Genomic DNA, 26,510 nt, shown 5'->3' with positions numbered 1-26,510 from the left:
TTTTTTTACAAATTAAGTAATATCAAGTCTTTTTTGCATATCAGCAGAAATGTATTTTCAACATGCAGATCTGTGTATTAATGAATGCAATCACAATTTTAGATTATAGCTCAACTCAAACCAGGAAGACACCATATTTCATCTGAATGCAAATAGTTACAGCATTGTACAGTTTACTTACTCATAATCATGATGTTGGCGTTGGCTAGGATGGTGCCGTGTCTATTTGTGGCCTCACACTGGTAAACAGCGCTGTTTTCGGGTTTTGTGTTGTGGATGGAAATGGTGCCATCTTTTAAGACTTTCCTATTGGATGATGGGACCTCTGAAAATGTGGGTTAAATGATTAGTTAAAGTACAGTATGACAGGATATCTTTATAAAAACTATCACTGTAAAATTATCATCTTAAGTAAATGGATTATTTAAATGCAATTACACCCATTTACATAAACAAATAAAAAAAAGTGGTGACAATTACAGTTTTCATTAACAAACATCGGTACATTATATAGTACAATGCTTGCCGGGCCATTTAGAAAGCCATTTTTAAGCTAGTTGGCACAATGATTTGAAATCAATATAATCAGAATATTATATTGTTAATGGAAGGTTCAGTAATTTGAAACAGGAATTAGGAATGTTTACCGTTCAGAGGTAGGCTGTTGACCCTCCATGCAACACTAGGTTGAGGATTTCCTTTCACAACACACTTAATAACCACAGTGGCTCCAATTGTCACTAATTGACTTTGAGGTTCAATCTCAAATTCAGGAGGTTCTGTTCATGCAGAAGAATCACATGACATAATTCTGATTAGTCAAATGTGTCATTCAGTGGTTGGATATTTCCTAATATTCACCATGTTTGAACACAAACAGTTGTTAAAGGTCAAGATGATGTTGATGTTAGAAATCATGTGGCCTGACCTTTCTATAGTTGCTTGAAAATATAGATACATCTATCCCTCACAGTCTCGTTTTTTTTTTGTCTGTGTTAAATTCAATATGGCATTTACTCTAACAAAGGTCTATATTGGAAAAATACAGACACTATATGTGATGAAAATACAGAAACACTAAATATAAGGTTATCAGCTGTGAACAGTAATCTGTTATATGTATGCATAAATGTTCTCTTAATAACCTGAAACTGATCATTTATCATCCCCACAATTATCACTGTGTCCTCTATTTCTACTTGTCCTAATCATGCATACTTTGTATTTGACCAGAAGAAGGCGCTCTTTTACCAAAAAGAGTGTCTTTCATACAGACATGATATTGAAACCATTTATAAAGCAACACTGGCACATTTACTGTGGTTATATTATGAGATTAATGTGATCAATAATATGACTCACCCTCTATTGTAACATGAAAATAATGCACAACCTCTCCGTGGGGATTTTTGGCTCTGCACATATATTTCCCTTCATCCTCCTCATTCGCCATCTCTACAGTAAGCAGCTTCCCATGACTCTCCACCACGGCTCTTTCTGGAAGCTTGTGGAAGCCTATTTTAACCCACTCCACCTTTGGTGTGGGGCTGAAAGACAGAAACAATCAAAACATTTTAAAGTCTAGTAATAAATGTTTTATGTTTGGTGATCAAATAGAGATGAACTATTCATATTTTTTTATTATTAAATTAATATTTTAAATTAATTCATCTAAATCAGGGGTGTCAAACTCAGTTCCTGAAGGGGCGCATCCCTGCTGAGTTTGACCCCCCTGATCTAAACACTCTTAATTACTTTTTTTTTTTTTTTTAATCATTTTAAATATTCCCACTAGATTTCAAAAGCATTTCAAGTGGTATAATTGATGAATGCTTAGCTCTTAATTAGATTATCAAATTAACTGAATTAATAAAATGAATTAGACAATGACACTTACAAGCCCTCTGCGATACACTCCAACTGAAGATCTTCGCCTTTCACCAGATATGTATGTGACTCCTTTCCTGTGGGCGTCAGTAGAATGGGCTTCCTCTCCAAGAGAGAGTTTGCTTTATAACAGTTAAAAGATTACATATATAAATATGCATGAAAAATAATATAATATAATAGTTATCATGCTCAGTTGTCAAGTTGTCTCAGTTGTGTTGATTTAAATGCTTTAATTACTGTGCCACTAGCATCACCAAAAAGAACTGCAAAAACTCTGTTTTGCATTAATAAATTACTCATGAAAAGTGTTTTAACATAGAAAAAACAAAAACAAGTATAGAGAATGATGGATGAACCTATGAATTATTCCCATTGATTACAGAAAACCTTTGAGATTTTCAGATCTAGGCTAAAGAGTAGGCATGATGTGACATGGAATGAGATAATTAATCAAAACTAATTCAAAACAAAGAAGCTGCTCTACATCCATGTAGCATCCCTAATGAATGTCACTCACCGTAACCTCTGCCGCTACCAGAGTCTGAGTCCTTCATTAACTTGTCTTGGATGAAGAAATGGAGACAAATAAAATATGTGTGGCAAATGCAAAAACAGCTAAAAAAACAGATAACATGGACATGAAATACACAAACAAGTCTTTAAAGGAAGTATTATGACAGTACGGGGAGCATCAATATCTTCCAAGCTGATTTGCTGAAGTCCAGCAAGTGCTTGGAGATTGACTATATGAGAAACTGAGGGGATGTATCAGATGCACATGACCGACATGTTTGAAATTGATGCTGGTCATGTAAAGAAATGATCACGCTATGCAATCAAACTCTTAAAAAGGAGTATTTTAACGTACTGCTTTTGACCACGACAGACATGGCGTTTTTCTGGACGATGGTTCGTATGCGGGGGAAGGCAGCAAAGCAACAGTAATCTCTGCGACTGTCCGTCTCGATGGCGTTTGAGAAGTACAAGTTCCCGTTCAGTCCCACTGATACTCTCTCGTCCTGCTCGATGTGCTGTAGACCTGTGATGTTTCATAGAAATTCGGAAAATCAAAATTGAAGCTCAATACACTTTTAGCTTATTAACAAGGATATTAGAGTAATAATATTATTACTTTAATGAGCATTAATAGATGTGGACAGTTTAAGAATAGTTCACCTAAAAATGAAAATTTCCTCACCCTTGGGCCATCCAAAATGTAGATGAATTTGGGTCTTCATCAGAATAGAATTAGATAAATTTCCCATTACATTACTTGTTCAGAAATGGATCCTCTGCAGTGAATGGGTGCCGTCAGAATGAAAGTCCACCAGCTCGTAGAAGCATTGACAAGACTCCAGTCCACCAGTTAACATCTTGTGAAGCCACAAACAATGGTCGGGAATGATTAATGTGGATTATTGTAATGTTTTTATCAGCTGTTAGGACTTTCATTATGACGGCAGCCATTCACTGCAGAGGATCCATTGGTGAAGAGGTGATGCAATGCTTCATTTCTCTAAATCTGTTCCAATGAAGAAACAAACCCATTTACATCTTAGATAGCCTGAGGGTGGGGACATTTTTAAAAAGCTTTGGGTGAACTATTCCTTAAAATAAGTAATATAATGTGTAACATTATTAAAGTTTGCCACATGGCCAGGTTTTCCACTGTTACACACATTTGTCTTTTCAAAGGTAATAAATTATTTAAAGATTACATCATTAAAATAATAAATATAATTAAATTTTTAATTCAATGTATATATTTTAATTAAACAATAAATATATAATATACAATTAATCATAAAAACAATTTCCAGGAGGGTTATTAAAAACCTGCATACTCGACTCAGAAGTAGGGCCAGTCAATCATTTTAACTGCAATATTGATCAGATGATCACTGAATACACTGTGGGCAGACTGTGGGCGGACTGTGGGTGTGATTTAGACTAATTTAACCCAGATAACCTAACTTGAACTTACTTATTGTCATCCAGTAGATTTGCAGGGGGGGGATTCCTTTAGGTGGGTTGCACTCCAGAATGACTGACTGACCTTCCTTAACCTCAATCGGATCGATGATCTCTTTAGGGAATTGTGGAACATCTGCAGAAATGAATAGGCAAAAATAATCGATACCTATTATTATGTACCATTTTACAAACTAAATCACCATTAGGTGGCAGTATAACACAGACTTTGTCTCCCAAGGCATTCCTGGAAAGATTATTCATTCCAATTTCCCAAATTTAGTCCAAAAATCGGCCAATATCACATCACTCTGCTGCTGAAACTGTACATGTCAACTGAGTGATTGAAAACCGGTCTTGTTTGGTAACTGATGACTCTTTGCTCTGGTTACATCAGGGGAGATTTATGTGGTGTATTTCAGAACACAATGAGAAATGTGACGTTGAAAAATGACGGAGAGAGAGGAGAAAACGAATTTTTCATCAGACCTCTCCTCACGGTCCATACACACTGTGATGAAAGGGAAAGAAAAGCTCCAGGGTTTGTATCCCACTAAGGACCAGAGCAGTTGTTTTATTGGACACTGCTCTCTAGATCATTCTGAAAGAGTCGTTACGGAGCATACAGTACAAAGTTATACATTACTTACTCGGAACAATGAATTCAATCTCTTCCGACATGGCCGTTCCTAACTTGTTGGTTGCAAAGCAGCGATAGTTGCCCTGGAATTCTGTGAGATTCCCATTATTGGGAATGATGAATGTTCCAGAATCATCTAATGTTATCAATCTGGGGTCCTGATAAGGATTAAAGTCTTGACCACTCTTTGTCCACCTGAATCTGAAAAAAGAATAAAACAGAGATAATCAATCATTAAACGGCATTATACCACCCAGCATGCCTCCTTTGAAATATGATGAAAACATCACAAGCATGCAAAGAGGATTTCCACGTTCAGGTTTTCAAATTTAAATGTCATCAAATACTCAGACAAGGCTTTGAAACGTGCTTTCAAATGTCACTGGGGTGTTTCTGATGTTTTTTTTTCATATATTATGAGCTGTTCTACCCATGATCTAGATACCCTGATGAATTTCCATGCTGGTTTGGTGCTGATCTAGCACAGCTGCACTGTTCACCCACAAAAATAGCTGGTGATGCTGATCAACCAGCATGGAAGCACTATGATGATGATCTTGCGGTCGTTCCTGAAGGTCATTCCCTCCATCTCTGGTCTAGTATTCGATGCAAAACTGGCACAAGCAAGTAATTAGTAAAGGAAGACAAATGATAAGACAACTTCAAGATGAGGATGCATTTATTACGATTACATACCATATGATTGTCTCATGACTGAATCTGATCCAATTTGATCAGTTTGGAACAAATTAATAAAATTGTTATAAATAAGATTGAGACCGGAAAAACAGAACTGTTTTCAAAAAATTCAAAATTTAAAGAAATTTAAATACTTTTTTTTTTTACTTTCTATTCATCAAAGAGCACTTAAAAATCTTGAAATAAATCATGGTTTCCACCAAAATATAACTTTTCTTTTTTTTTTTTCAAGTTCTTACACACAAAATCTTTATTGTCACACAACTTCTGAAACCTGACACTCAAACACCAAAACCACACACCAAATCTGCAAAACCACACACTAATTCTCGGCCTTTGACTCAGTTTTTGCAAAACACAACACACAATTCTCTATGTATCACACAAAAATCTAACAGGAATTAATATTATGGCAAATGTGTTTGCAAATGTGCTTTTGAGATGTGTTTGTCATATTTTGAATGCAGTGCTTTGTTTTGCAAGAGATGTGAGGCATTTTGTATTTTGTGTGTGCAATTCTTGGATTTGGATTTGTGTGTAAAATTTTGAAAATAAAGAGAAAATGTAAGCAGCTGAAAAAAAGTAAGCAGCCCAACCGTTTTCAACACTGATAATAATAATTTTCTTCTTAAGCATCAGATCATGCGATACTGAAGACTAGAGTATTGTTGCTGTAAATTCAGCTTTGTCATCACAGAATTACAATTTTAGAATATATTAAAGTATAAAACAAAGGCAGTAATATTTTACAATATTACAGTGGAAAAAAATATATATATATGTATATATATATATATATATATATATTAATCCCCTGCTGATTTTGTACATTTGCCCACTGACAAAGAAATGATCAGTCTCTAATTTTAATGGTAGGTTTATTTGAACAGTGAGAGACAGAATAGCAACAACAAAAATCCAGAAAAATGCATTTCAAAAAAGTTATAAACTTTTGCATTTTAATGAGTGAAATAAGTACTTGACCCCTTCACAAAACATCACTTAGTACTTGGTGGCAAAACCCTTGTTGGCAATCACAGAGGTCAGACATTTCTTGTAGTTGGCCACCAGGTTTGCACACTTTTCAGGAGGAATTTTGTCCCACTCCTCTTTGCAGATCCTCTCCAAGTCATTAAGGTTTCGAGGCTGACATTTGGCAACTCAAATCTTCAGCTCCCTCCACAGATGTTCTACGGGATTAAGGTCTGGCTAGGCCACTCCAGGACCTTAATGTGCTTCTTCTTGAGCCACTCCTTTGTTGCCTTGTCCATGTGTTTTGGGCCATTGTCATGCTGGAATACCCATTCACGACCCATTTTCAATGCCCTGGCAGACTTCAATACCCTGGCTCTGATGGTACATGGCCCCGTCCATCGTCCCTTTGATGCAGTGCAGTTGTCCTGTCCCCTTAGCAGAAAAACACCCCCAAAGCATAATGTTTTCACCTCCATGTTTGACGGTGGGGATGGTGTTCTTGGGGTCATAGGCACCATTCCTCCTCCTCCAAACAGTTTTGTGTTTTTTATGCCAAAAAGCTCGATTTTGGTCTCATTTGACCACAACACTTTCATCCAGTTCTCCTCTGAATCATTGGCAAACTTCAGACGGGCCTGTATATGTGCTTTCTTGAGCAGGGGGACCTTTCGGGCGCTGCAGGATTTCAGTCCTTCACAGCGTAGTGTGTTTCCAATTGTTTTCTTGGTGACTATGGTCCCAGCTGCCTTGAAATCATTGACAAGATCCTCCCGTGTAGTTCTGGGCTGATTCCTCACCGTTCTCATGATCATTGAAACTCCACGAGGTGAGATCTTGCATGGAGCCCCAGACCGAGGGAGATTGACAGTTATTTTGTGTTCCCTTCCAGGAACTTCGAGCTACGTCCGAAGACGCTATGGGAACGCCATCAGCGTAACCGGCACTCTGAATATTGTATACAACCAGTCTAATGAATGGGCGAGGCGTCACGGGCGGGGTGACGTCACGACCAGGAAGTTATATAAGCACGTGCGGCGGAGCCGGCATCAGCTTTTTGTCATTCAGCAAGCGCTCTGTGTATTGTCAGTCTGATTTGTGTCTTGTGAGTCTTATTTGGTGTTGTCTGTCTTAGAAACCCAAGAGATTATGCCTAAAACCAAGGCAAAGACTAGGGGCGATCCCAGATCGCGTTTCAGGTTGTGTGTTAGTCCCTGCCCTCGTTACATAACGAGTGGACACACACACAACCTGTGCGTGGTCTGTTTGGGTGCGGAGCATGCGGCATCAGCTCTCGAGGGAGCCGATTGCCTGCACTGTGAGCGGCTCTCGCTGCGCACACTCCGCACCCGGAAGGCTCTCTTCGAGAAGGGAGCCTTCGCGAGCCTCCCACGCGGTGCTGGCCCCGCTGCTGCCGAGTCAGAGCGGCGGCTGCACGCGTGGGGCTCGCAGGCTGATCTGGCTGGCGAGAGTCAGACGGGGATCTTCTCCCGTATCCGCCAGATCTGGCGCCCCGTCTCTCGGTGCGGAAGCGGTTCTCTTTCCCCAGAGACGAGGGCTCGACGCTTCATCTCTCTTCCTCCGAGGAGGTTGATGAGACGAGCGTTGACGAGGTTTCGCCGCCTCCGTCGCTCCAATGTAATAGCGAGCTCGCCAAGCGCGCTGTTGGTCCCGCTTTGCAAAATCAGAGCGGTGGCTGGGCTCGCGCGGCTCGCATATGGATCATCAGATCCAGCGCGCGTTCTCTGTGCTTGGAAGCGGTTCTCTTCCCCCAGAGAGAGGGCGCGACGCCCCGCCTGTCTTCCTCCGAGGAGGTGGATGAGGAAGGCATCGATGAGCTTTGTAAGCTTCAGTGTTTTGTACAGACACAAATAAAGCCGGTCCCGCTCTGCTGAGGCAGAGCGGCAGCTGCGCTCATGGGGCTCGTAGGAGAAAAGGCTGACCTGGTTGGCGGGCATATAGAAGAGAAAGGAAAAGAAACTATCTTCTCCCGTATCCACCAGATCTGGCGCCCCGTCTCGCGGTTCGGAAGCGGTACTCTTCCCCCCGAGACGAGGGCTTGACGCTGCGTCCTCCGAGGAAAAGGGATGTGACGAGCGTTGACGAGGTTTCGCCGCCTCTCTCGCCCCAGTGTGAGGAGCCATAAGAGCCTTCAGTTTTCCCCGATCTCCACCGAGGTGTTGAGATCGCGGGTGGAATCTTTGAGGGCAGATGGTATGCGCGCTCTCGAAATTCAGGTGGCTGCTGGGCGGGCGCAGCCTCCTCCGCATACCAGCTCCTCGCGCAACAGGTCCTGACGGGCGAGCCCCAGGACCGCGGAGGGCGACCCCTACTGGGGTGGAGCGGCTTACACCGCGGCACACGGTGACCGTTTCCCCTCAGGTGCTCTCCAGGGATTTGTCTGTCAACCCTGCTGTTCCAGGGCACAGCAGGTCCCAGCGAGTGTTGCTCTCAGGTTCTTCCGCCTGTGATTTCAGCGGGCCTGAGAAACTCGCCTCAGCCGCCAGATTACGCGTCTCCTGTCGGTGCGCCGCAGTGAGGCAGCGGTCTGGCCGCTTTTCTGACACCAGAGGTCAGTCTCGTGAGACTGATTCCCTTAGTAGCTCGTTGGACAGCGAGCTGCCGAATGTGTCTTTCTGGTTTGTTCAGATGTCCTGACGGGCGGGCCCCAGGACTACGGAGGACGACCCCTACTGGGGTGGAGCGGCTTACACCGCGGCTCACGGTGACCGTCTCCCCTCGGTGCCCTCCGGGGATTTGTCTGCCAACCCTGCAGTTCCAGGGCACAGCAGGTCCCAGCGAGCGTTATTCTCAGGTTCTACCGCCTGTGATCTCAGCGGGCCTGAGAGACTCGCCCCAGCCGCCAGACTACGCGTCCCCTGCCGGTACGCTCCAGCAAGACAGCGGTCTGGCCGCTTCTCTAACACCAGAGGTCAGTCTCGAGAGACTGATTCCCTTAGTAGATCGTTTGGCGGCCTGGCAACGGCTGCCGAACGTGTCTCTCTGGGTCCTGCGCACGGTAGAGGCTGGCTATTCCATCCAGTTCGATGGGCCGCCCCCGCGGTTCAACGGGGTCTGCGTGACTACGGTCCGCCCCGAGCAGGCTCTGGTCCTGGAACAGGAAGTCAACACTTTGCTGAAAAAGGAAGCCATAGAGTTGGTTCCACCTCACGAAGTGTACACCGGCTTCTACAGCCGATACTTCATTGTTCCGAAGAGGGACGGAGGGCTGAGGCCCATACTGGACTTGCGTCTCTTGAACCTCTCAGTCAGATCGCTGAAGTTCAGGATGCTGACGGTCAAGCAGATCGTATCTCAAATCAGGTCCGAGGACTGGTTTGTCACGATAGACCTCAAAGACGCCTATTTCCATGTGTCCATCCTTCCCTCTCACAGGAAGTTCCTGAGGTTCGCTTTCGGGGGCAAAGCGTACCAATATCGGGTTCTTCCCTTCGGCCTAGCACTCTCACCCCGCACCTTCACCAAGTGTGTGGATGCGGTCCTGGTCCCGTTGCGACTGCGAGGCATCCGCATACTAAATTATATCGACGATTGGTTGATTCTCGCTCAGATAGAGCAGTTGGCGGTTCGGCATCGAGATGTCGTTCTCGCCCACATGAAAGATCTGGGGTTAAGACTAAACGCCAAGGAGAGTGTGCTTTCTCCAGTTCAGAGAACCACTTATCTAGGCGTGGTGTGGGATTCGACCACGACGCAGGCGCGGTTATCCCCTGCTCGGATCGAGTCGATCCTCGCGGCAGTCGAGAGAGTGCGAGAAGGCCAGCCATTCACTGTTAAGCAGAGACAGCTTGGGTTCATGGCAGCTGCGTCCAGTGTGATTCCCTCTGGCCTGCTGTACATGAGGCCCCTACAGTGGTGGCTCAAGACCCAAGGGGGTCTCCCTGAGGGGAGACTCGCTTCGCATTGTCAAGGATCACGCCATTGTATGGAGAAACCGTGCCTTAGACTCGTGGAGGAAACCTTGGTTCTTGTCCTAGGGCCTGGTGCCGGGAGCTCCTGGTCGCCGTGTTTCCTTAGCGACGGACGTCTCCCTCACCAGTTGGGGTGCGGTCATGAGTGGCCACCCTGCCCGCGGTCTGTGGAGTGGTCGCCACTTGACGTGGCATATCAACCAGCTAGAGATCCTAGCTGTGTTCCGTGCGTTCAAGCACTTCCTCCCGGACCTGAGAGATCACCACGTGCTGGTCCGCACCGACAGCACGGCAGTGGTCTCTTACATCTCAATGTAGGAGCAGACGTTCTGTCGAGACAGGGGCTGAGGCCCGGGGAATGGATGCTTCACCTCGAGGGGTGAAGCAGATTTCGAAGGTTGGGCCAGGCACGGGTAGACCTGTTCGCGACTCCAGAGTCAGCGTAATGTCCCCTCTGGTTTTCTTTAGTTCCTCCAGCTCCTCTGGGACTGGATACTATGGTACAGACGCGGCCCATGCCCCGTCTGTACGCCTTCCCTCCCCGATCGCTCTGCTCCCGGGAGTTCTGGCGAGAGTGCGCCAGGACGCGGTCAGTCTACTGTTAGTAGCACCGTTCTGGCCGGGCCGAGTTTGGTTCTCGGACCCGATTTCTCTCCTTGACGGCACTCCGTGGCCGGTACTGATCAGGAGAGATCTCCTCTCACAGGCCGGGGGCACCTATGTGCACCCTCGCCCGGAGCTATGGAAGCCGTGGGTTTGGCCTCTGAGCAGGCGCAACTCATAGCTTCCGGTCTATCGACTAGGTTGTCGAGACCCTCCTTTAATCCAGAGCTCCCTCCACGAGGAAACTGTACGTTGAAGTGCGGAGACCGCCACCTTGACCCAGTCAACTGCCCAGTTTGTGCAGTTCTGGAGTTCCTGCAGGCCTGATTCTCCGCAGGGTTAACCCACTCCACTACTAAGGTCTACGTGGCAGTTATTTGTCATACCACGCCCTTATCGGTGGCCTGTCAGTGGGCAGACACCCCCTGGTTACACGTTTCCTCCGCGGTGCGCTGAGGCTGAGGCCGCCTGTACGACCCCGTGTCCCCACGTGGGACCTGGCTGTGGTACTAGAGGCTCTGTGCAGAGCACCCTTTGAGCCTCTCGGGGAGATAGACTCCTCACCATCAAGACCGTCTTTCTGCTGGCTATCACCTCTCTGAGGAGGGTGAGTGACCTCCAGGCCCTATCTGTGGCCCCTTCGCATATTGACTTTGCGCCCGGTTCGGCAAAAGTCTTCCTCTACCCCCGTGTGGGGTACATACCGAAGGTTCTGACGGTCGTACCATAGCCGGTCGTACTCCAGGCCTTCTGTCCTCCTCCCTTCAGGGAGCCCGACCAGGAAAGGCACAACTGTGTGTGTCCAGTGCGAGCACTGGACGCATATATCCACAGAATGGCTGTGGAGAAAGACGGACCAGCTGCTCGAGTGCTTTGGTCCGCCTAAGAAGGGTCTTCCTGTTACGAAGCCCACTCTTACTAGGTGGATAGTGGATGCCATCAATCTGGCGTACGAGACCTCTGACCTTCCCCCGCCGCTGGGAGTCAGAGCGCACTCGACCCGAGGTGTGGCGGCCTCCAAGGCCTTCTGGGCAGGTGTCTCCATGCAAGACATCTGCAACGCTGCTGGGTGGTCCACGCCCCTGACATTCGCCAGGTTTTACAACCTCGACATCAGAGCCACTCCAGGCTCATCCATCCTTTCAGCCTGACACCAGGCAGGGACTTGTCAGTCTGGCGGCGTTGGTATTGCGTTCCCATAGCGTCTTCGGACGTAGCTCGAAGTTCCTGGAAGGGAACGTACCAGGTTACGTATGTAACCCAGGTTCCCTGAAGGGAACGAGAGCTACGTCCCGAGCCACACTTCCGGCATCCCTGCCAGCGCTTGCTTCATGACTTGAAGCTGATGCCGGCTCCGCCGCACGTGCTTATATAACTTCCTGGTCGTGACGTCACCCCGCCCGTGACGCCTCGCCCATTCATTAGACTGGTTGTATACAATATTCAGAGTGCCGGTTACGCTGATGGCGTTCCCATAGCGTCTTCGGACGTAGCTCTCGTTCCCTTCAGGGAACCTGGGTTACATACGTAACCTGGTACGTTTCTTCCATTTGCGAATAATCGCACCAACTGTTGTCATCTTCTCACCAAGCTGCTTGGTGATGGTTTTGTAGCCCATTCCAGCATTGTGTCGGTCTACAATCTTGTCCCTGACATCCTTGGACAGCTCTTTGGTCTTGGCCATGGTAGAGAGTTTGGAATCTGATTGATTGATTGCTTCTGTGGACAGGTGTCTTTTATACAGGTAACAAACTGAGATTAGGAGCAATCCCTTTAAGAGAGTGCTACTAAACTCAGCTCCTTATCTGTATAAAAGACACCTGGGAGCCAGAAATCTTGCTGATTGATAGGGGATCAAATACTTATTTCACTCATTAAAATGCAAATCAATTCACAACTTTTTTGAAATGCGTTTTTCTGGATTTTTTTATTTTTATTTTTTGTTATTATTCTGTCTCTCACTGTTCAAATAAACCTACCATTACAATTATAGACTGATCATTTCTTTGTCAGCGGGCAAACATACAAAATCAGCAGGGATCAAAAAAAAATTTTCCCCACTGTATAATTTATTTTCTTTACTTTATTTTTTTGATCAAATTAACGTAGCCTTGGAGAGAATTTCAAATGAACTAAACTTTTAAATGGTAGCGTATTTGTGTGTGTGTGTGTGTGTGTGTGTGTTGCTTACTCTGGTCCAGGGTTTCCTGTGGCCTCACACTTCATAGGAAAGCTCTCTTCGAAAGGGAAGGCGATCAGAGAGGCAGGTGAGTGCTCTGTAATTGTGGGCAGCTGCTCCACTAGATAAAGAAACATCCAGAGAGGAAGAGCTCAGCAGACTGAAGAGGAAAAATGGTAGCATGCAGACTACATGCAGCAAATGGTGATTGAAATGGCTTTAGTTCAATCGTAATGGTTTTCCACAATTAGGTCAACTGTTTTGATCAATGCATACAAGACTAAAGGTAAACAAAATGTTTGTTGGAGAACATAATTAGATATTGAATCGTTGATTGTGTTGTTGGCCAAAGAGTGAGTTGTTATCAGGCAATGGCAAATGATCCGGTCAAATGATGTCAATGAGAGTTTGTTTGCGGTTTAGAACAGGAAGAAACTAATGGCTAATACAGCTTGAGTGTAAAATTGGATATGCATTATCAAAATCGTGATGGAGTTATGGTATGAGTTACAATTTGAAAAATGTAAAGTGGTTTGCTGGCTCTGATGTTGTTGGTTGTCGACTATGCACACACACACACGCATACACACACACACACACACACACACACATACATATACACAAACACACACTTTAAAATCATCTAAATGCTTTGATTTGAGGGAACACTCAGGTTAACATTTCTACTCTATTAACCACAACAACAAAATAGTGTTTAATTTGTTTCTGTCTATGAAAAATAACTAATTTGATTTAGACTGTGTTTACAAAAAGGACACAATTTTTTATTTTATTATTTTTTTTTTAAATAGGGTTTCATGCTAAAAAAATATATACATTCCAGGATGTACCATAGTAGTACCATGGTATCCAAATACCATCATGGATATGATAATTATGACGTACTATGGTATCCCCAGTCTGATCCTATAGTATCAAGGTAGTAGCTAGTTCATTGTAAATGTCCCCAACAATAGAGCAAATCTTTGCATTTATGCATGATTTTCAAAAGAAATCTGATGGTTGGTGGATGATAATGGCCTCTATGGATGAAGTTACTAGTTCTATGGATGGCTTGGCATTAAACTTACTGTTTATGCGTGCTAAAACTAACAAATCCCCCGCAGCAGGAAGAACACAGAGAAACAAATGTGCAGGCATTTGTTAGAACCATATAGATATGACTTCATATAACAAATCATTTATTGTCATCAAACAATTAAATTCAGGTCCATAATTGACTAAATAAAAGTAGAACTTAAAAAAGAGCAGTGCTGTGTTCCCATAAGATATATTTCAGGCCCTAAAGATATATGGTGAATAATTTAACAGTACCAAAATAAACTTTTATCTGGTTTCCATGGAAACGGTGAAATACATAGCCCGAGCAATAAATTATACCTGCTCTCAGCTTGAGTGAATCTGCTTACATACACCAAGTTTCAAACAGATTAGTTGTAAGAACAGTGTGCTCAATGTGGAAGCCAGCTTCCCTCTCAGAGTAAAAAATATAACAAACAATTATGTGATAGACGTGAAATAATAATATCACATTGTGAAGTCGTAATCACAAGATAAACTTAAAAAAGCTGCAATTATGAGATATAATGTTAGATATATATTCCCAACTGATATGAAAATGAAGTTACAGTTGTTATATATGGAATAACAATTGAGTTATGAATTCGGGATTGTGCAATATAAACTATGAAGTTGTGGGATATAAAGTTGCAATCGTGATATACATTCGTTATTATGAGATAAAGGTGAGATATAAAGGCATTTTTGAGTTGTGAAGGAGCTTTTCTGATAAATAAAGAAAATTAATAAAAAAATTTAACCGTGGCACTTGAAGTTGCAAATTAGATATCAATTCTTAATTGTGATTGCATGAAATTGCAAATACCGTAACATAAATATGAATTCTCAAGTCGTGTTTGTGAGATGTGAAGTCTTAACTGACATGAAATCACATTTGTCAGAATATCAAGCTACAGTTGTGAGATATTGAAAAGTCAAAAGTGTGATTGCAAGTAGCAATTAATATAAATATGAAGTCATAATTATAGTAATTGTGAGAGATGATTTTACAGTTTTAATATCGAAAGTCTCAATTGTGAAATATGAAGTCACATTTGTAAGATAAGTTTGAATTGTGAGAAAAAAATTAGGATTTGTAAGAAATAAAGTGCAATTGAGTAATATAAAGTTGCAATTAAAAAATAATAATAATAATAAAGTTGAAATTATGAGAAATTAAGTAAAACATTTTACCTTTTTATTTTATACCTTTTTATTTTTTTAATCTGAAGATGGAAAAGGCTTCCATAGATAATTTTTCTCCCAGAGGGCAAGAAAAACTAATTGTGCAAATGGCAAACAACTGAATTGAAAGAGTGTTGAAAATCTGATTAAATATGTAAACCAGTAAGAACTGCAGAGAAAGACAAGAAAAATTATACAGAAATAATACATAGAACACAAAGTAATTTATTCAACTTACCTTCAAGTGGAATATCCAAGGCAATACTCTGATACCTGCAGCTCATATTAAGGCAAGTGCCCAAAAGGAGGAGGATTTTCCATAGCAACAGCATGACTGGCCAAAGCCTCTGAGGAGAGCGGAGGATGATAGGGAACGCTGCAGTTTGCCAAGAGTCAGTGCATCTCACTCAAACACAGTCTGGGGTCTCTCTACCTGCACAAAACACAACACAGATCTTACTGGCACCCAGACGTCAGCTGCAAACAAGAAATCACTGCCACATACACGCACACCACCTTGAGTATAAACAATACACAGACTTCCGAGCAACCATATGCTTACGGTCGGCCCACAACATCACATATAAAAACAACCCTGTCACCTGCACAGACACAAAGACTTGCATATTCTGCATGTCTCCTGCTGAGTAACTTGCGTCAATGTCGATCCCAACTTGTATTTACTTGAAATGCATCTGTGAGAGGAATCTGCATATTAAAGCTCTCTGAGTCCCTGGAGACATGAATTGTATTTCTGCAAATTGTTTGTCAGTGTATGTGTGGCAGGCACATTTCTTCCCTCAGTTTTTCCTTCGTAATGCTGAATACGAAAAATGAAACCTTGAAAAAATAAAATAAATGGAGCCCCCCTGCAGTTATGGTAATGCGCAGCAGCTGTTGCAGAAATTATTCTGAATTATGAATTCATGGCACTATAACAGTGACAGATTTTGATTAGCTGGATGCAGTAGAGAGAGCAGAACCACACGGCTGTTAAATCACAAAGTTTGCAGATGTGCTTAAATATGCAGTAAGAAATATGCAGCTTTGTTATACCAAACTGGATGAACTTTGATTTAAATGTCATGTTTGCTGCCATTAAAGTCGTCTTGAGCAGCCTCTCGTGATGTCATGTGTGGTAAGGGATCAGTAGTTGATTTAACCTTTTGGAATCTGGCGCCAGCGAGACATCTGGCTGGAGACAAATAGAGTTCACACCCATTTTCCCATCAGATTCATAACAGCGCTGGCAATAAAATGCTGCAGTTGATCGGAGTAACTTTAATGGAGGTCACCTTACATAGTGTACTGGGAATCAGCCTTGTACTTCCAAAACTACAATACGACATCTGGTGCCTGTTGGTTTGCAACATCTATAATTAGGGTCAGACAGAATCTGTAGACTTTTTCTATAGTGAGTTTGGTAGAAAAATCTATGGGATTCTGTGGAATGGATTTTGAAGAAAATTAAATATGTTAAAGAGCAAAGAGCATTTATTGGTTGTCACATTATTTACTGAACTCACAGCGCAGGGAAAGCGTGATGACTGATGAATAATAGGCAAACCAATAGTGGATTATGCACAATAAGACAGTGTCATTTGTATACAAGGCAAAAACACAGGGCAAGGTGTGATGAATAACAAACAATGGGCATGCCAGTTGCTAATTCTTTACAAAAAAGTAAACAAAAATGAAAAATTTGATTAATCACACACTATTTTATTTTATTGACAGTTAAAATAAATAAAATACAATGTGATATGTATGCAAGACAAACATGCAGACAAGGCATGTGTAGTAAATGACAAATAATGGGCATACCAGTTGCTGATATGATAAATTTAAACAAAAATTTAAATAAAAAATGTGAAATTAATCACAAACTAATATATTCTATTGAGAAATAAAATACAGTACTGTACATAAATTCAGTGTCAACTTAATTGTAATGAAATATATTCAATATATTATAAACTTATTTAAAAATTTAAAATATATCAACATTGAAGTACTGTATGTAATGCACTGTGCCCCATTATTGTGATATAGTATATACATTACTGTGCCTGTTAGTTTGAAGCCCCTAAGAACCAAACCTCGATCCATCACCATTGTGCACCTAAGGCACTTAGTGCTGGGAGAGTTTGCTTCAGGGGATTGTCCCTGTACTGGAAGTCACTTTGAATATAATTGTCTGTTAATGACTACTTACAAAGACTTTATCCCAATGGCTATATTTCTATACGAATTTTGCAAAAGAATCTCACTGGTGCTCAATAGCCGTTCTCATGAAGGCTGTAGCCCCGGCTCATTAGGTCACTTCCTTTTTGACTTTAATTAGTTAAACACACAATAAAATAGATCCGTGCTTAACTCTGAGAACAAAAGAGTATCAGGGAGGAAGGCAGATAGAGAAAGAGAGAGAGAAAAAAAGACAACTTTATCAGCCATTCCCACCCCTTCAGGAGCTACATTTTCACAGAAAACCATTGATGACTCTTTGAAACCATATGAGGTCATTTATTCATGCAACTAATTAAAGTCCAAAGAAGGATTTGGTTGGTGCAGGACTGTTATGTTCTCTTTATTTCAGCGTTCAGGGCCAGTCATGAGAGATAACCACACTTCGCTGCCCCTCCATTTTAACCCCACCAGCTGCTTCAATCACCAACTCCTCCCCTTAATCTTCTCCTCTTCTTAACAAATCCGATAGGAAACACAGAGGTTAAAAGGAGAAATAATTGAATAATTGACCACTGTGTGAATGAGTCGATTCGCTTCATTCCTCAGTGGGGGCTCTTGTTTTCTGATGGGCTTGAACTCTGCTCCACATGCCTGCATTTCTTCATAATGGTATTAACTCTGCCGGGGAGAGCTTTTGTGATTTAGTGCTAGTTACGGTGACCTCTGAGATGACCTCTGTGATGTCACTAGAAAGGATGGGTTTCTGCACCCCTTGACTGTCATACTGAAAGGCTTGTGGCTACGGTCTGTCAGACTTGGATGCATTTCTTGGAGCCAAAGACAATGCCTGAGGCTCTACCGCTTGCCCCGAGACTGCTTTATCTCCCACAGATGGTGTCTAGCTTTAGAGGCCAGATTAAAATCAAAAGGTAAAGCGCTAAGCTAATTCGATTGTTATTTACTGGCAAGTGCAGTGTCTTACTGGTGGCATATGTTTATCTTCCTGATCCAATACAATGCACCCTGGATTTTCACTACTGCACTAGTCACAATGAAACCTGAAGTACTTAGAGAATCTTTGTGTTAATATGCTCATTTACATGAACCATTTGATCAAAGCAATTCACTACAATGACTTTACGTCACTAAATATGAGTCCTTTATAATGAATCAATTCACCAGAATGAATCAGACATTCCATTGCAACGTGTGAGAAAGAGTTGTTTTGTACCAACTGTGACAATCACTTTCCATGTCAACGTATTAAAAGAAAAGGAGTCACTTAGTATGATTCAATCATAAAAATGAACAAGAAAGAGTTGTTTAGTATGAACTCATTCACTAGAATTACTTTCCATAGCAGCATGTTTGAGAGAACAATTCATGAATCAGACTTTCCATCATATCATGTAAGTAAATTAGTATAAACTGATTCACTAAAATGCATTGGTCTTTCCATACAGTAGCGATATATGTGAGAGAGTCATTTAGCATGAACTAATTCAGCAAAATAAACCAGTCTTTCCGTGGTTAAATATGTGAGAAGGTTTAGTATGAACCTATACACTAGAATACACTTTCCATTGCAACATATATGAGAGAGAATCATTTAGTATGAATTGATTGACAAGAATGAATCAGATTTCCCTTCACTATGTGAAAGAGAGAGTCATTTAGTACAAACGTGTAAGAAGAGTACAACATGTGTAAGAGTTATGTCATAGAAACAAATTCACTTGAATGAATCACTACACCACCTCTCACTGAAAAAAGTAGCTAAGTTTTGAAAAGTAATACTTTCTTATTTTAAAATCAACTGAAGTCGCACTACTGAAAAATGCAATAGAAAGTTAGTAGCTTTGCTACTTCGCTTGGTTCCTAACATTGTAAATCACAAATTATACAGAGCCTCTTGTCATAAAATGTCTTCATAGGAATATTCAAGACAGACTGCCTGAAGGCCTATGAAAGAACATTTCAGTTATAAATAAATCATAAATCTGGCACTTACAAATAGATCAGCATGAATCAACTCAGAATGGATCAACTCTATCCACTCGTAAGTGGATTTGTAAAGAAATGTCAGTAAGACAACATTGCAACCAAAGAGAACTCCTCTAAATGTTTCAGTCTGCAACATTTAAACTAACAAAACTCATCTCCATACAGCCTACCTAAGAAATACCCTGTAAACAACAAAGTGGGACTTTAATAACTACAGCCTGCTCTTAATCCCCACATCTCAGTCTAATGATACTGGCAAGGGGTAAAAGCTGCCCAGCGTGGGAAGGTCTGCGTGAACTCTGACCTGGCATTGCCTGGGCAAAGCGGTCTAGAGTAAGAGCCAGAGGAGGAGGAGAAAATAGAATCTGGGCCAAGAGAAATCAAGAGCAAGCTTTTCTCCCCAATTGACTGATGGCGTCCTGCCCCTCGCGCACTCACCTCGCCCACTGTGAAGACTCATTTAGCTTGGAGGATAAGCGTAAATCAGGACAGTCAAAAAATAGGAAGCAAACTGGCAGTGGAAGGGAAGCAGTTGGCTGTTCAACTCTATGAGGAAATACAATCACATGTATTCCTCACACAACAGGATCCGTCACCGCCAAAGCATCGCCATTTATCTGATTATTACTGGCTGTATTTTAATAAATAACCAGAAGAAATGCATCGGATGCTTACATGTAGAGGTACACAATTCATCTTCTGGTTTTTAACTAATATCAGTGTTTTTTTTTTTTTATTAATTTATCAGTATCAGTATTGGATATTTATCGCCCAGCTATTTCCCAGATTAAACCAGCATCTAATACAGTAATAGAGATAAATATTAGAAAATATTTTTATTCTATGAAAGTGTTTTCAATTTAAAGAGATATTGTTCCAAACCTGCATGACTTTCTAACTTGTGTGGAACAAAAACATTTTGAAGAAAGCTGGGTAGCATTTTATTTTATATTCCTGTTCTGCATGTACTGTACATACTGTGTATAACAATTACAATAACTGGGTAATAACTAGGTACTAACCCTGAACCTACCCCTAAACCTAACATTAACCCATGTAATTACCTTGTACCTCCCACCACTTTCTTGGGTTAAACACTATAAGTACACGTACTGTGAAATAAAGTGTAGCCGAAAGTTGGGGTCCAAACAACATTGGATTCCATTGACATTTTCAAAATATCTTCTGTGTTCCAATACAAATACAGGTTTGGAACGACATAACAGTGAGTAAATTATAACATAATTAAAATTTTTGGTTGAACTATCTCTTTAAGAGTGCATGACGGCGGTCTTAACAACTGGCAACGAAAGAGTCAATGCAAGCAAAGCTGCCTGTTTACAGTAATTCTACTTCAAATGGTCTCAGTACCACTACATTGTCAATAAGTAGACGGATATCTGCTATTCAGCATACACTCAGCATTTAAGTGCCTTTTAGTATGAAAACTTTGTGTGCACACTGTGAAGGCCACTAATGGGATTAGCTCCATCCATGTCTTGTCAAACTGGATTAATATATTCTGCTGCCTGAAGAGTCTTGATGGCTGTGTATCCTCCTCAAACCTTTGGAAAATACCCCGATTCTGATTTAATCTCTCCAGCACAATTAAAAAAATGGTGAGATTACTCACACTGAAGTGCAATTAGCAAATTCACCTCATTTTGTGCTCTAATTAGAGTGTTTTATCCATTTAGTCACTTTAATCTCTCGCTTAGCTTGATTACAGTGAGAACAAAAACAGAAAATGGATAAAGATGTTACATTTAGGGTACATTCACATGTTATGTGAATGAGCATAGTAAATGTATACTTTTTTTATTTTAATATATTTTTAAATTGTAATTTATTTCAGATTTATTTCGAATTGATGTCTTATTGTTATCAATATTTAAAATAATTTTTGTGGAATGTTTTGTGGAAACTGTGGAGCTCTACCATTGAAAGAAAGTAATGGTATGAAAATGAAAATATTTCTATTTCAAAAGAAAAATTGTTCGGTTGAACTTTTTATGAGTTTAGAACTATCAAGTAAATGTTGCTGTTCATAGCACAAATAATTTGAACTGAATAATATTATGAGAAATATATGACGTTTTGTTCTGAGCACAGTTTGAGACGTTGAGATTTCTCAGAACAGTTGACTGGGGGCTTTTTCTTAGAGAAGTGGGAAACTAACACAACAATTTAATCTCTTTACTCTCTTGGAGAAACAAAGATGTTATTATTAAAGAGATTTGTGATTTTTTTTTTTTCTTTATTATGAGCACCTGTCTGTCCTTATCAATCTACAATACAATATCTATTCATCTTAAAACATCTGCAATTCTAACACTTCAAGATGCTGCTAAACTGTTAAAAATCAGCATAAATACTGCATAAATGCCACCTTCAACAGGCATCAGCTACACAACATATATATTATTAAAACTTCTGTTTGGGCAAAGCAGAGACATAACTCTAAATGAGATTAAAACATGTAAGCGATATTAAATAATAACTATGGCTAACTGAGATTTGACTCCGCTTCAATCTCCTTTAACATGCATGCCAGAGACTAAACGGTTCAATTACCAGCCCATCAATAATACAGTAGCCTGAACGAGGCTTCGAGGAGGGAATGGGACAGGGGGACGAGTAAGGAATGCAGGGACGCTTTGCGCTCAGAGGCAGAAAGCATGCATTTGGGAAAGAATAGAAAAAGATGTGGGCAGGTGGAAGACAGCTTTGGAATAGGATAGTGGGAAGCAGAAGTCATAAACCGTCTCTGTCGTTGACAGGGGATGGGAGAGGGATGTGGGAGTGAATGAAGGAGACAGAACGTAGATGGATGGAGGCGAGGAATGGTGTGGGCGTAGATCGTGAACTTGCCGTACAGAGAAGTGGAGAGATTGTTTTTTGATGGAGTGGGAGAGTGGATGAGCAAAACATAGAATGACGTGAAGGCGTATTGACCGAGACGTACAGATGGATTATGAAGGAACTAGAGAAGAAGAAATGTGAAAAGATGAGAAAAGTGAGCGAGAGAACTATAATCAATGTAATGAGCTCCTAACCTTAAGTCCCCATTGTGACCCCTGTGAACTGCTATGACAGAGATTAACGTGCCCCTGGTCAACAGTGCAATTTATTTTAAAAGTGCCATCAAACCAAGACCAGTTCCTCAGTATCAACCTGTTACATGCTGTTCTTGATTTTATGGAGTGGGTCCCTAGTGGAAAGGGTCTCACTTCCTCTCATAAATGTTCTTGTCGGGGCAAAAATACACACCAGGTGATCCGTTGGGCATGTTTTTCATTCAAGGTCAAGCATGTGAGTCAATTTTCAGTAGAGTAAATGATTCATTGACATTACTCATAACAGCTAAAAGACTCACTGGCATAATGACATAACCTGTAGAATTAATGAACAAATCTTTTTTTTTTATTCAAACAGATTCAAAAGAGTCACTTAGAGGAATAAAAGTCCTCAGCTATACTCTCTTGGAACAGATTCCCTCCTTCTGCCATCACAAGTATCTTTTGTATCCAAATTACAATACATTTACATCATCAACTCAAGTCCAACCACTAACCGTTTACAGCTGTAAATATATAATGACTCGGGAGAATGTACAAGCTTCACTGTTTTATTCATGTTCTTACCTTACTGGTTTTACTACCAAACCAAAACACATACAGATTGGCACTCGCTTCTGTCTGCTACAAAACAAATAAAAAAAGGAAACAAACAATGCTGCTTGCGAAAGGCAATTTCAGTTAAAACAAGTGGTAATGAGAAATTCATTATACTCAGTATTCACTAATGAAAATTTGGCCAAATTGCATTTCTACCAACCAAATGAACTGAACTGTGACGTATAAGATCCACACACAAAGCTGTAAAGTTCAAGTACCCTAAAATACAGCAGGCGTCTAGCCTTGCTAGACAGTATTTCAAAATTTCAGAAACAAGTTCATGACCAGAATGCAATGTTCTACAGATGTGTTGTTGGGCCCGAATGCATACAGCCCAATCTGAGAGCGAGAAAGAAACACATTGTCCGCACGGCTAAGGTCACAGATCGTTCAAATGCTCGGCAATCACAGATGTGCTGTCAAACAGGGAGGAGGGGGAGGGATAGAGAGAGAGAGGGACAGAGAGCGTAAAAATGTCCCTATATGTACCACTTCAAGTACACGTGAGAAGGAACTGGCTGAGTGAGAGATTCCCTTTTGTGTCTCAGCTTTTATAATATTTTTTTTCATTACCCTCTTTCTTTGAAGTCTTTGAGATGAGTGGAAGCCTACGTGCCCTGGACAGCGATCATATTAGGCTGTTATCCGTGTTGAGTGGCCTGAAGTAGAGAGGCTTGGAAACAGGCACACCAGGGGGACAGGAGTGTTATTTTGTGAGAACTGACACAGCAAGAGCCCTGGCTACGTTCATTCAGATCTGACGGATGTTGGCAATCTCCCAGGATGAAACTTGGCTGTAGCCAGACAAGATAAATGGAACTTGTGCCCAAGATTATCTTCTTCCCCTGACAAATCTAAAGCTAATTTACTTTTTCCTCTTGTAGGCACATTTTTTTATTCCTAAGGCAAAGAAATATCTAGTGTTTGTCATAGAGTAAATACAGCACTAATTCCCCTCTGTATATTTTCTAAACAATGGCGCACCTGTGTCTATTGCCTTTTGTAGTGTGTAGAAGGTGATTCATATGAGCTATTAATGTAAAACATGTTACAACTTGTTCCTTAACATCTGGATAATCTTGTTTTAAATAAACTATTTGACAGTTCTGTCGGAAGCACTAAAACAATCTGTATTTCTTTACCATTTCAATGCTAAAATAAACCACTCGCCTTTTTATTAGAGTGTTATGAAACAGAACCTGACACAACACTGCGAAATCCAAAAAAGGTGTGTATTGGACACACTTTCATGACCTCAGATGCTTATTAAGAAAATCCCAAAGATTAAAGAATGAAGTTACAGAGCAAATAAACCATTTCTGCAACTCTTCTCATACCAAATAACCAACATTATAATAATAAAAGAAAAAGGCATAGAAATAAGCAAGAAAAACATGTACTGTTAAGACTGACTGACTCACTGTTTTTATTTTTGGGGTCTCAGAGACCCTAAGAATGCATGTTTACAAATAAGCATAATTATTTATTAAAAGTATTGAATTAAACACTTATTTTTCCTCAAAATAATAATAATAATAATCATTTCCACCCCCAAAAATGTTTTTTTGGACCAAATCAAAACCCAGTAGACAGATATTACTCAAATTTTTAACCCTCTGTTGTACCACAAAGTTGACATGCACTTATTTAGAAATGTAGCATTCTTCCTATTGGAGGGAAATTTGGGATCAAAATCAGTAGTGTATCTTTATAGAAGCATTTGAAAAATAATTACATTTATTCAATTATTTACATACATAAAGCGGTCTCTTCGATTGCAGACATAAGATGTTTGAAGCATGTTAGCAGTTCAAATTTAGTTTTTAATCAATTCTCATAACATTAAAAAATAAACAATAACAATCTACCTTATTATAAAATAGATAACAGAACATCAGAGCTAATAAGCCAAAACATTAATATGAGGGAGAAATAAAAAGTAAAAGTCATCTGACATGGACATTAGTCCATTAGTCCATATATAAAAAGGTCACACTTAATTTTAAATCCTATATAAGCACTGGATAAAAAGAAAATCATTTTGCATAACACACACTGCTTCACTGTCCCTCCGTAGGCTTTCTGTAACACGTGCGGGTGTCACAGCACACACTACTACAGTAGTAATTCCCTCTACCGGCACGCTTTTATATCAAGCTCAGACAAACCCATCAAACAGAAGCCTAAATACTCACAGGAATCTGCTTCATTCTTGTCCACTTGTCCTCAAAAAGACAGTCTTCCTCTTCGGCACAGTCTAATCCCACAGGCGTGAGACACCGAGAGTGCTGAGGAAATCCAGAGAAACGTCTACTACAGCAGCCGCGGGAGAGAAGCCCCGCCACTAGCTCGCAGAACGGTGCGGAGCGAGAGAGGCACTGGGGAGACAAATGCTGCCAAAGCCTCTCGCCTGGCAAAGAAGCTCAATAAACGAGTGACAATCACTCCCACAAAGCCAGATCTGAGCGCTTTTCACATGGAGTGTACAAAGAAGGAGAGATACAGAGAGAGAGAGAGAGAGAGAGAGAGAATGAATGAGTGAGAGATAATGAAAGAGAGTGAATGAATTCTGGATGGAAGAAGTTGCATTTAAAGCACTCATGCATGGGGAGACTTGTCCATGTTTTGTGCCATGGATGTCAAGATCCATGTTTTGCCTTTTGTAACACTGTCAGTATGGTTAAATAGGGTTAATCTGAAGTTTATTTGAGCATTGTTTGATATTAAAAAGAAAAGATAAATATACATATTTTGAGAACGCTATTAGTTTAGTCTTTTACATTTTATATTTTAGGGTAATGTGAGCAGCACTTGCTGGCACAAGAGTAGCCATTATGATGTTCTGGGTAATTGCAAGGGCGTTGCTATGCGGTTCCTAAGGTTTTCAATATGGTTTTTAGTTGCTATGCGGCTGCTAGCTTGTACTGCTTGATCAAAAGGGCCCACCCCCAAGTCTATGATATGCTGGTCTACAGATATGGGTTGGGTCACTGCTTCATTTAAGTGAATTTCACTCATTTTCTCATTGGTAAATCCAATGAGAAATCCAAGAAAATCTCTTGGAAAAGACCTCAATTTTTTCATATCCCAAAGCCCTAAGCATGAATAACAGCAACAGTGATGCTATCCTTAGCAAAAACTACAATACACATACAACACACATATGAGAAAAGCAGTAGTTTAGTGATTTTTAGATACTTTTTCACATTTTCTCAAGAAAATGTCACGTAGGCTAATTGGTTACAGTAGCATACAATTCTCTCATGCCGTTCAGTCATATTGTCCATACAATGAAAGTCAAAGTTTCCAAAGTTATTTGGACCACAATGTTAAAATATCTTTGTGTGTGTGTGTGTGTGTGTGTTCCTAAAAAGAATGAAAAGGCATTCAGCTTTAGATCAACAACAGGTTAAGTAAATGATCACAGAATTGTCATGTTTTGGTGAACTACCCCTTTAACCTATAGGTTCACAACCTTAAGGGTCATGACC

The 26,510-nt window shown here is 41.0% G+C and overlaps 1 protein-coding gene across 2 annotated transcripts in view; it reads right to left on the bottom strand.

Annotated features, from left to right (window-relative positions):
- Positions 1–25,486, bottom strand: part of LOC306878831 (neural cell adhesion molecule L1-like protein) — a 49,200-nt gene extending 23,714 nt beyond the window's left edge. For both annotated transcript variants that reach the window (XM_079431387.1, XM_079431386.1), the window contains exons 1-11: positions 25,215–25,486; positions 15,390–15,584; positions 12,899–13,007; positions 4,512–4,702; positions 3,875–3,997; positions 2,759–2,929; positions 2,408–2,452; positions 1,898–2,009; positions 1,363–1,547; positions 648–779; positions 182–325 (exon numbers count right to left, since the gene is read on the bottom strand). In XM_079431387.1, coding sequence (XP_079287513.1) covers positions 182–325; positions 648–779; positions 1,363–1,547; positions 1,898–2,009; positions 2,408–2,452; positions 2,759–2,929; positions 3,875–3,997; positions 4,512–4,702; positions 12,899–13,007; positions 15,390–15,483 — 1,306 coding nt within the window. In that variant the 5' untranslated portion in view covers positions 15,484–15,584; positions 25,215–25,486. The remainder of the gene's footprint in view (positions 1–181; positions 326–647; positions 780–1,362; positions 1,548–1,897; positions 2,010–2,407; positions 2,453–2,758; positions 2,930–3,874; positions 3,998–4,511; positions 4,703–12,898; positions 13,008–15,389; positions 15,585–25,214) is intronic.
- Positions 25,487–26,510: the final 1,024 nt, after the last annotated feature.

The sequence above is a fragment of the Barbus barbus genome (genome assembly GCF_936440315.1).
Source record: "Barbus barbus genome assembly, chromosome: 13".
NCBI classification, from domain to species: domain Eukaryota; kingdom Metazoa; phylum Chordata; class Actinopteri; order Cypriniformes; family Cyprinidae; genus Barbus; species Barbus barbus.
This window is presented reverse-complemented; position numbering and strand designations above follow the sequence as displayed.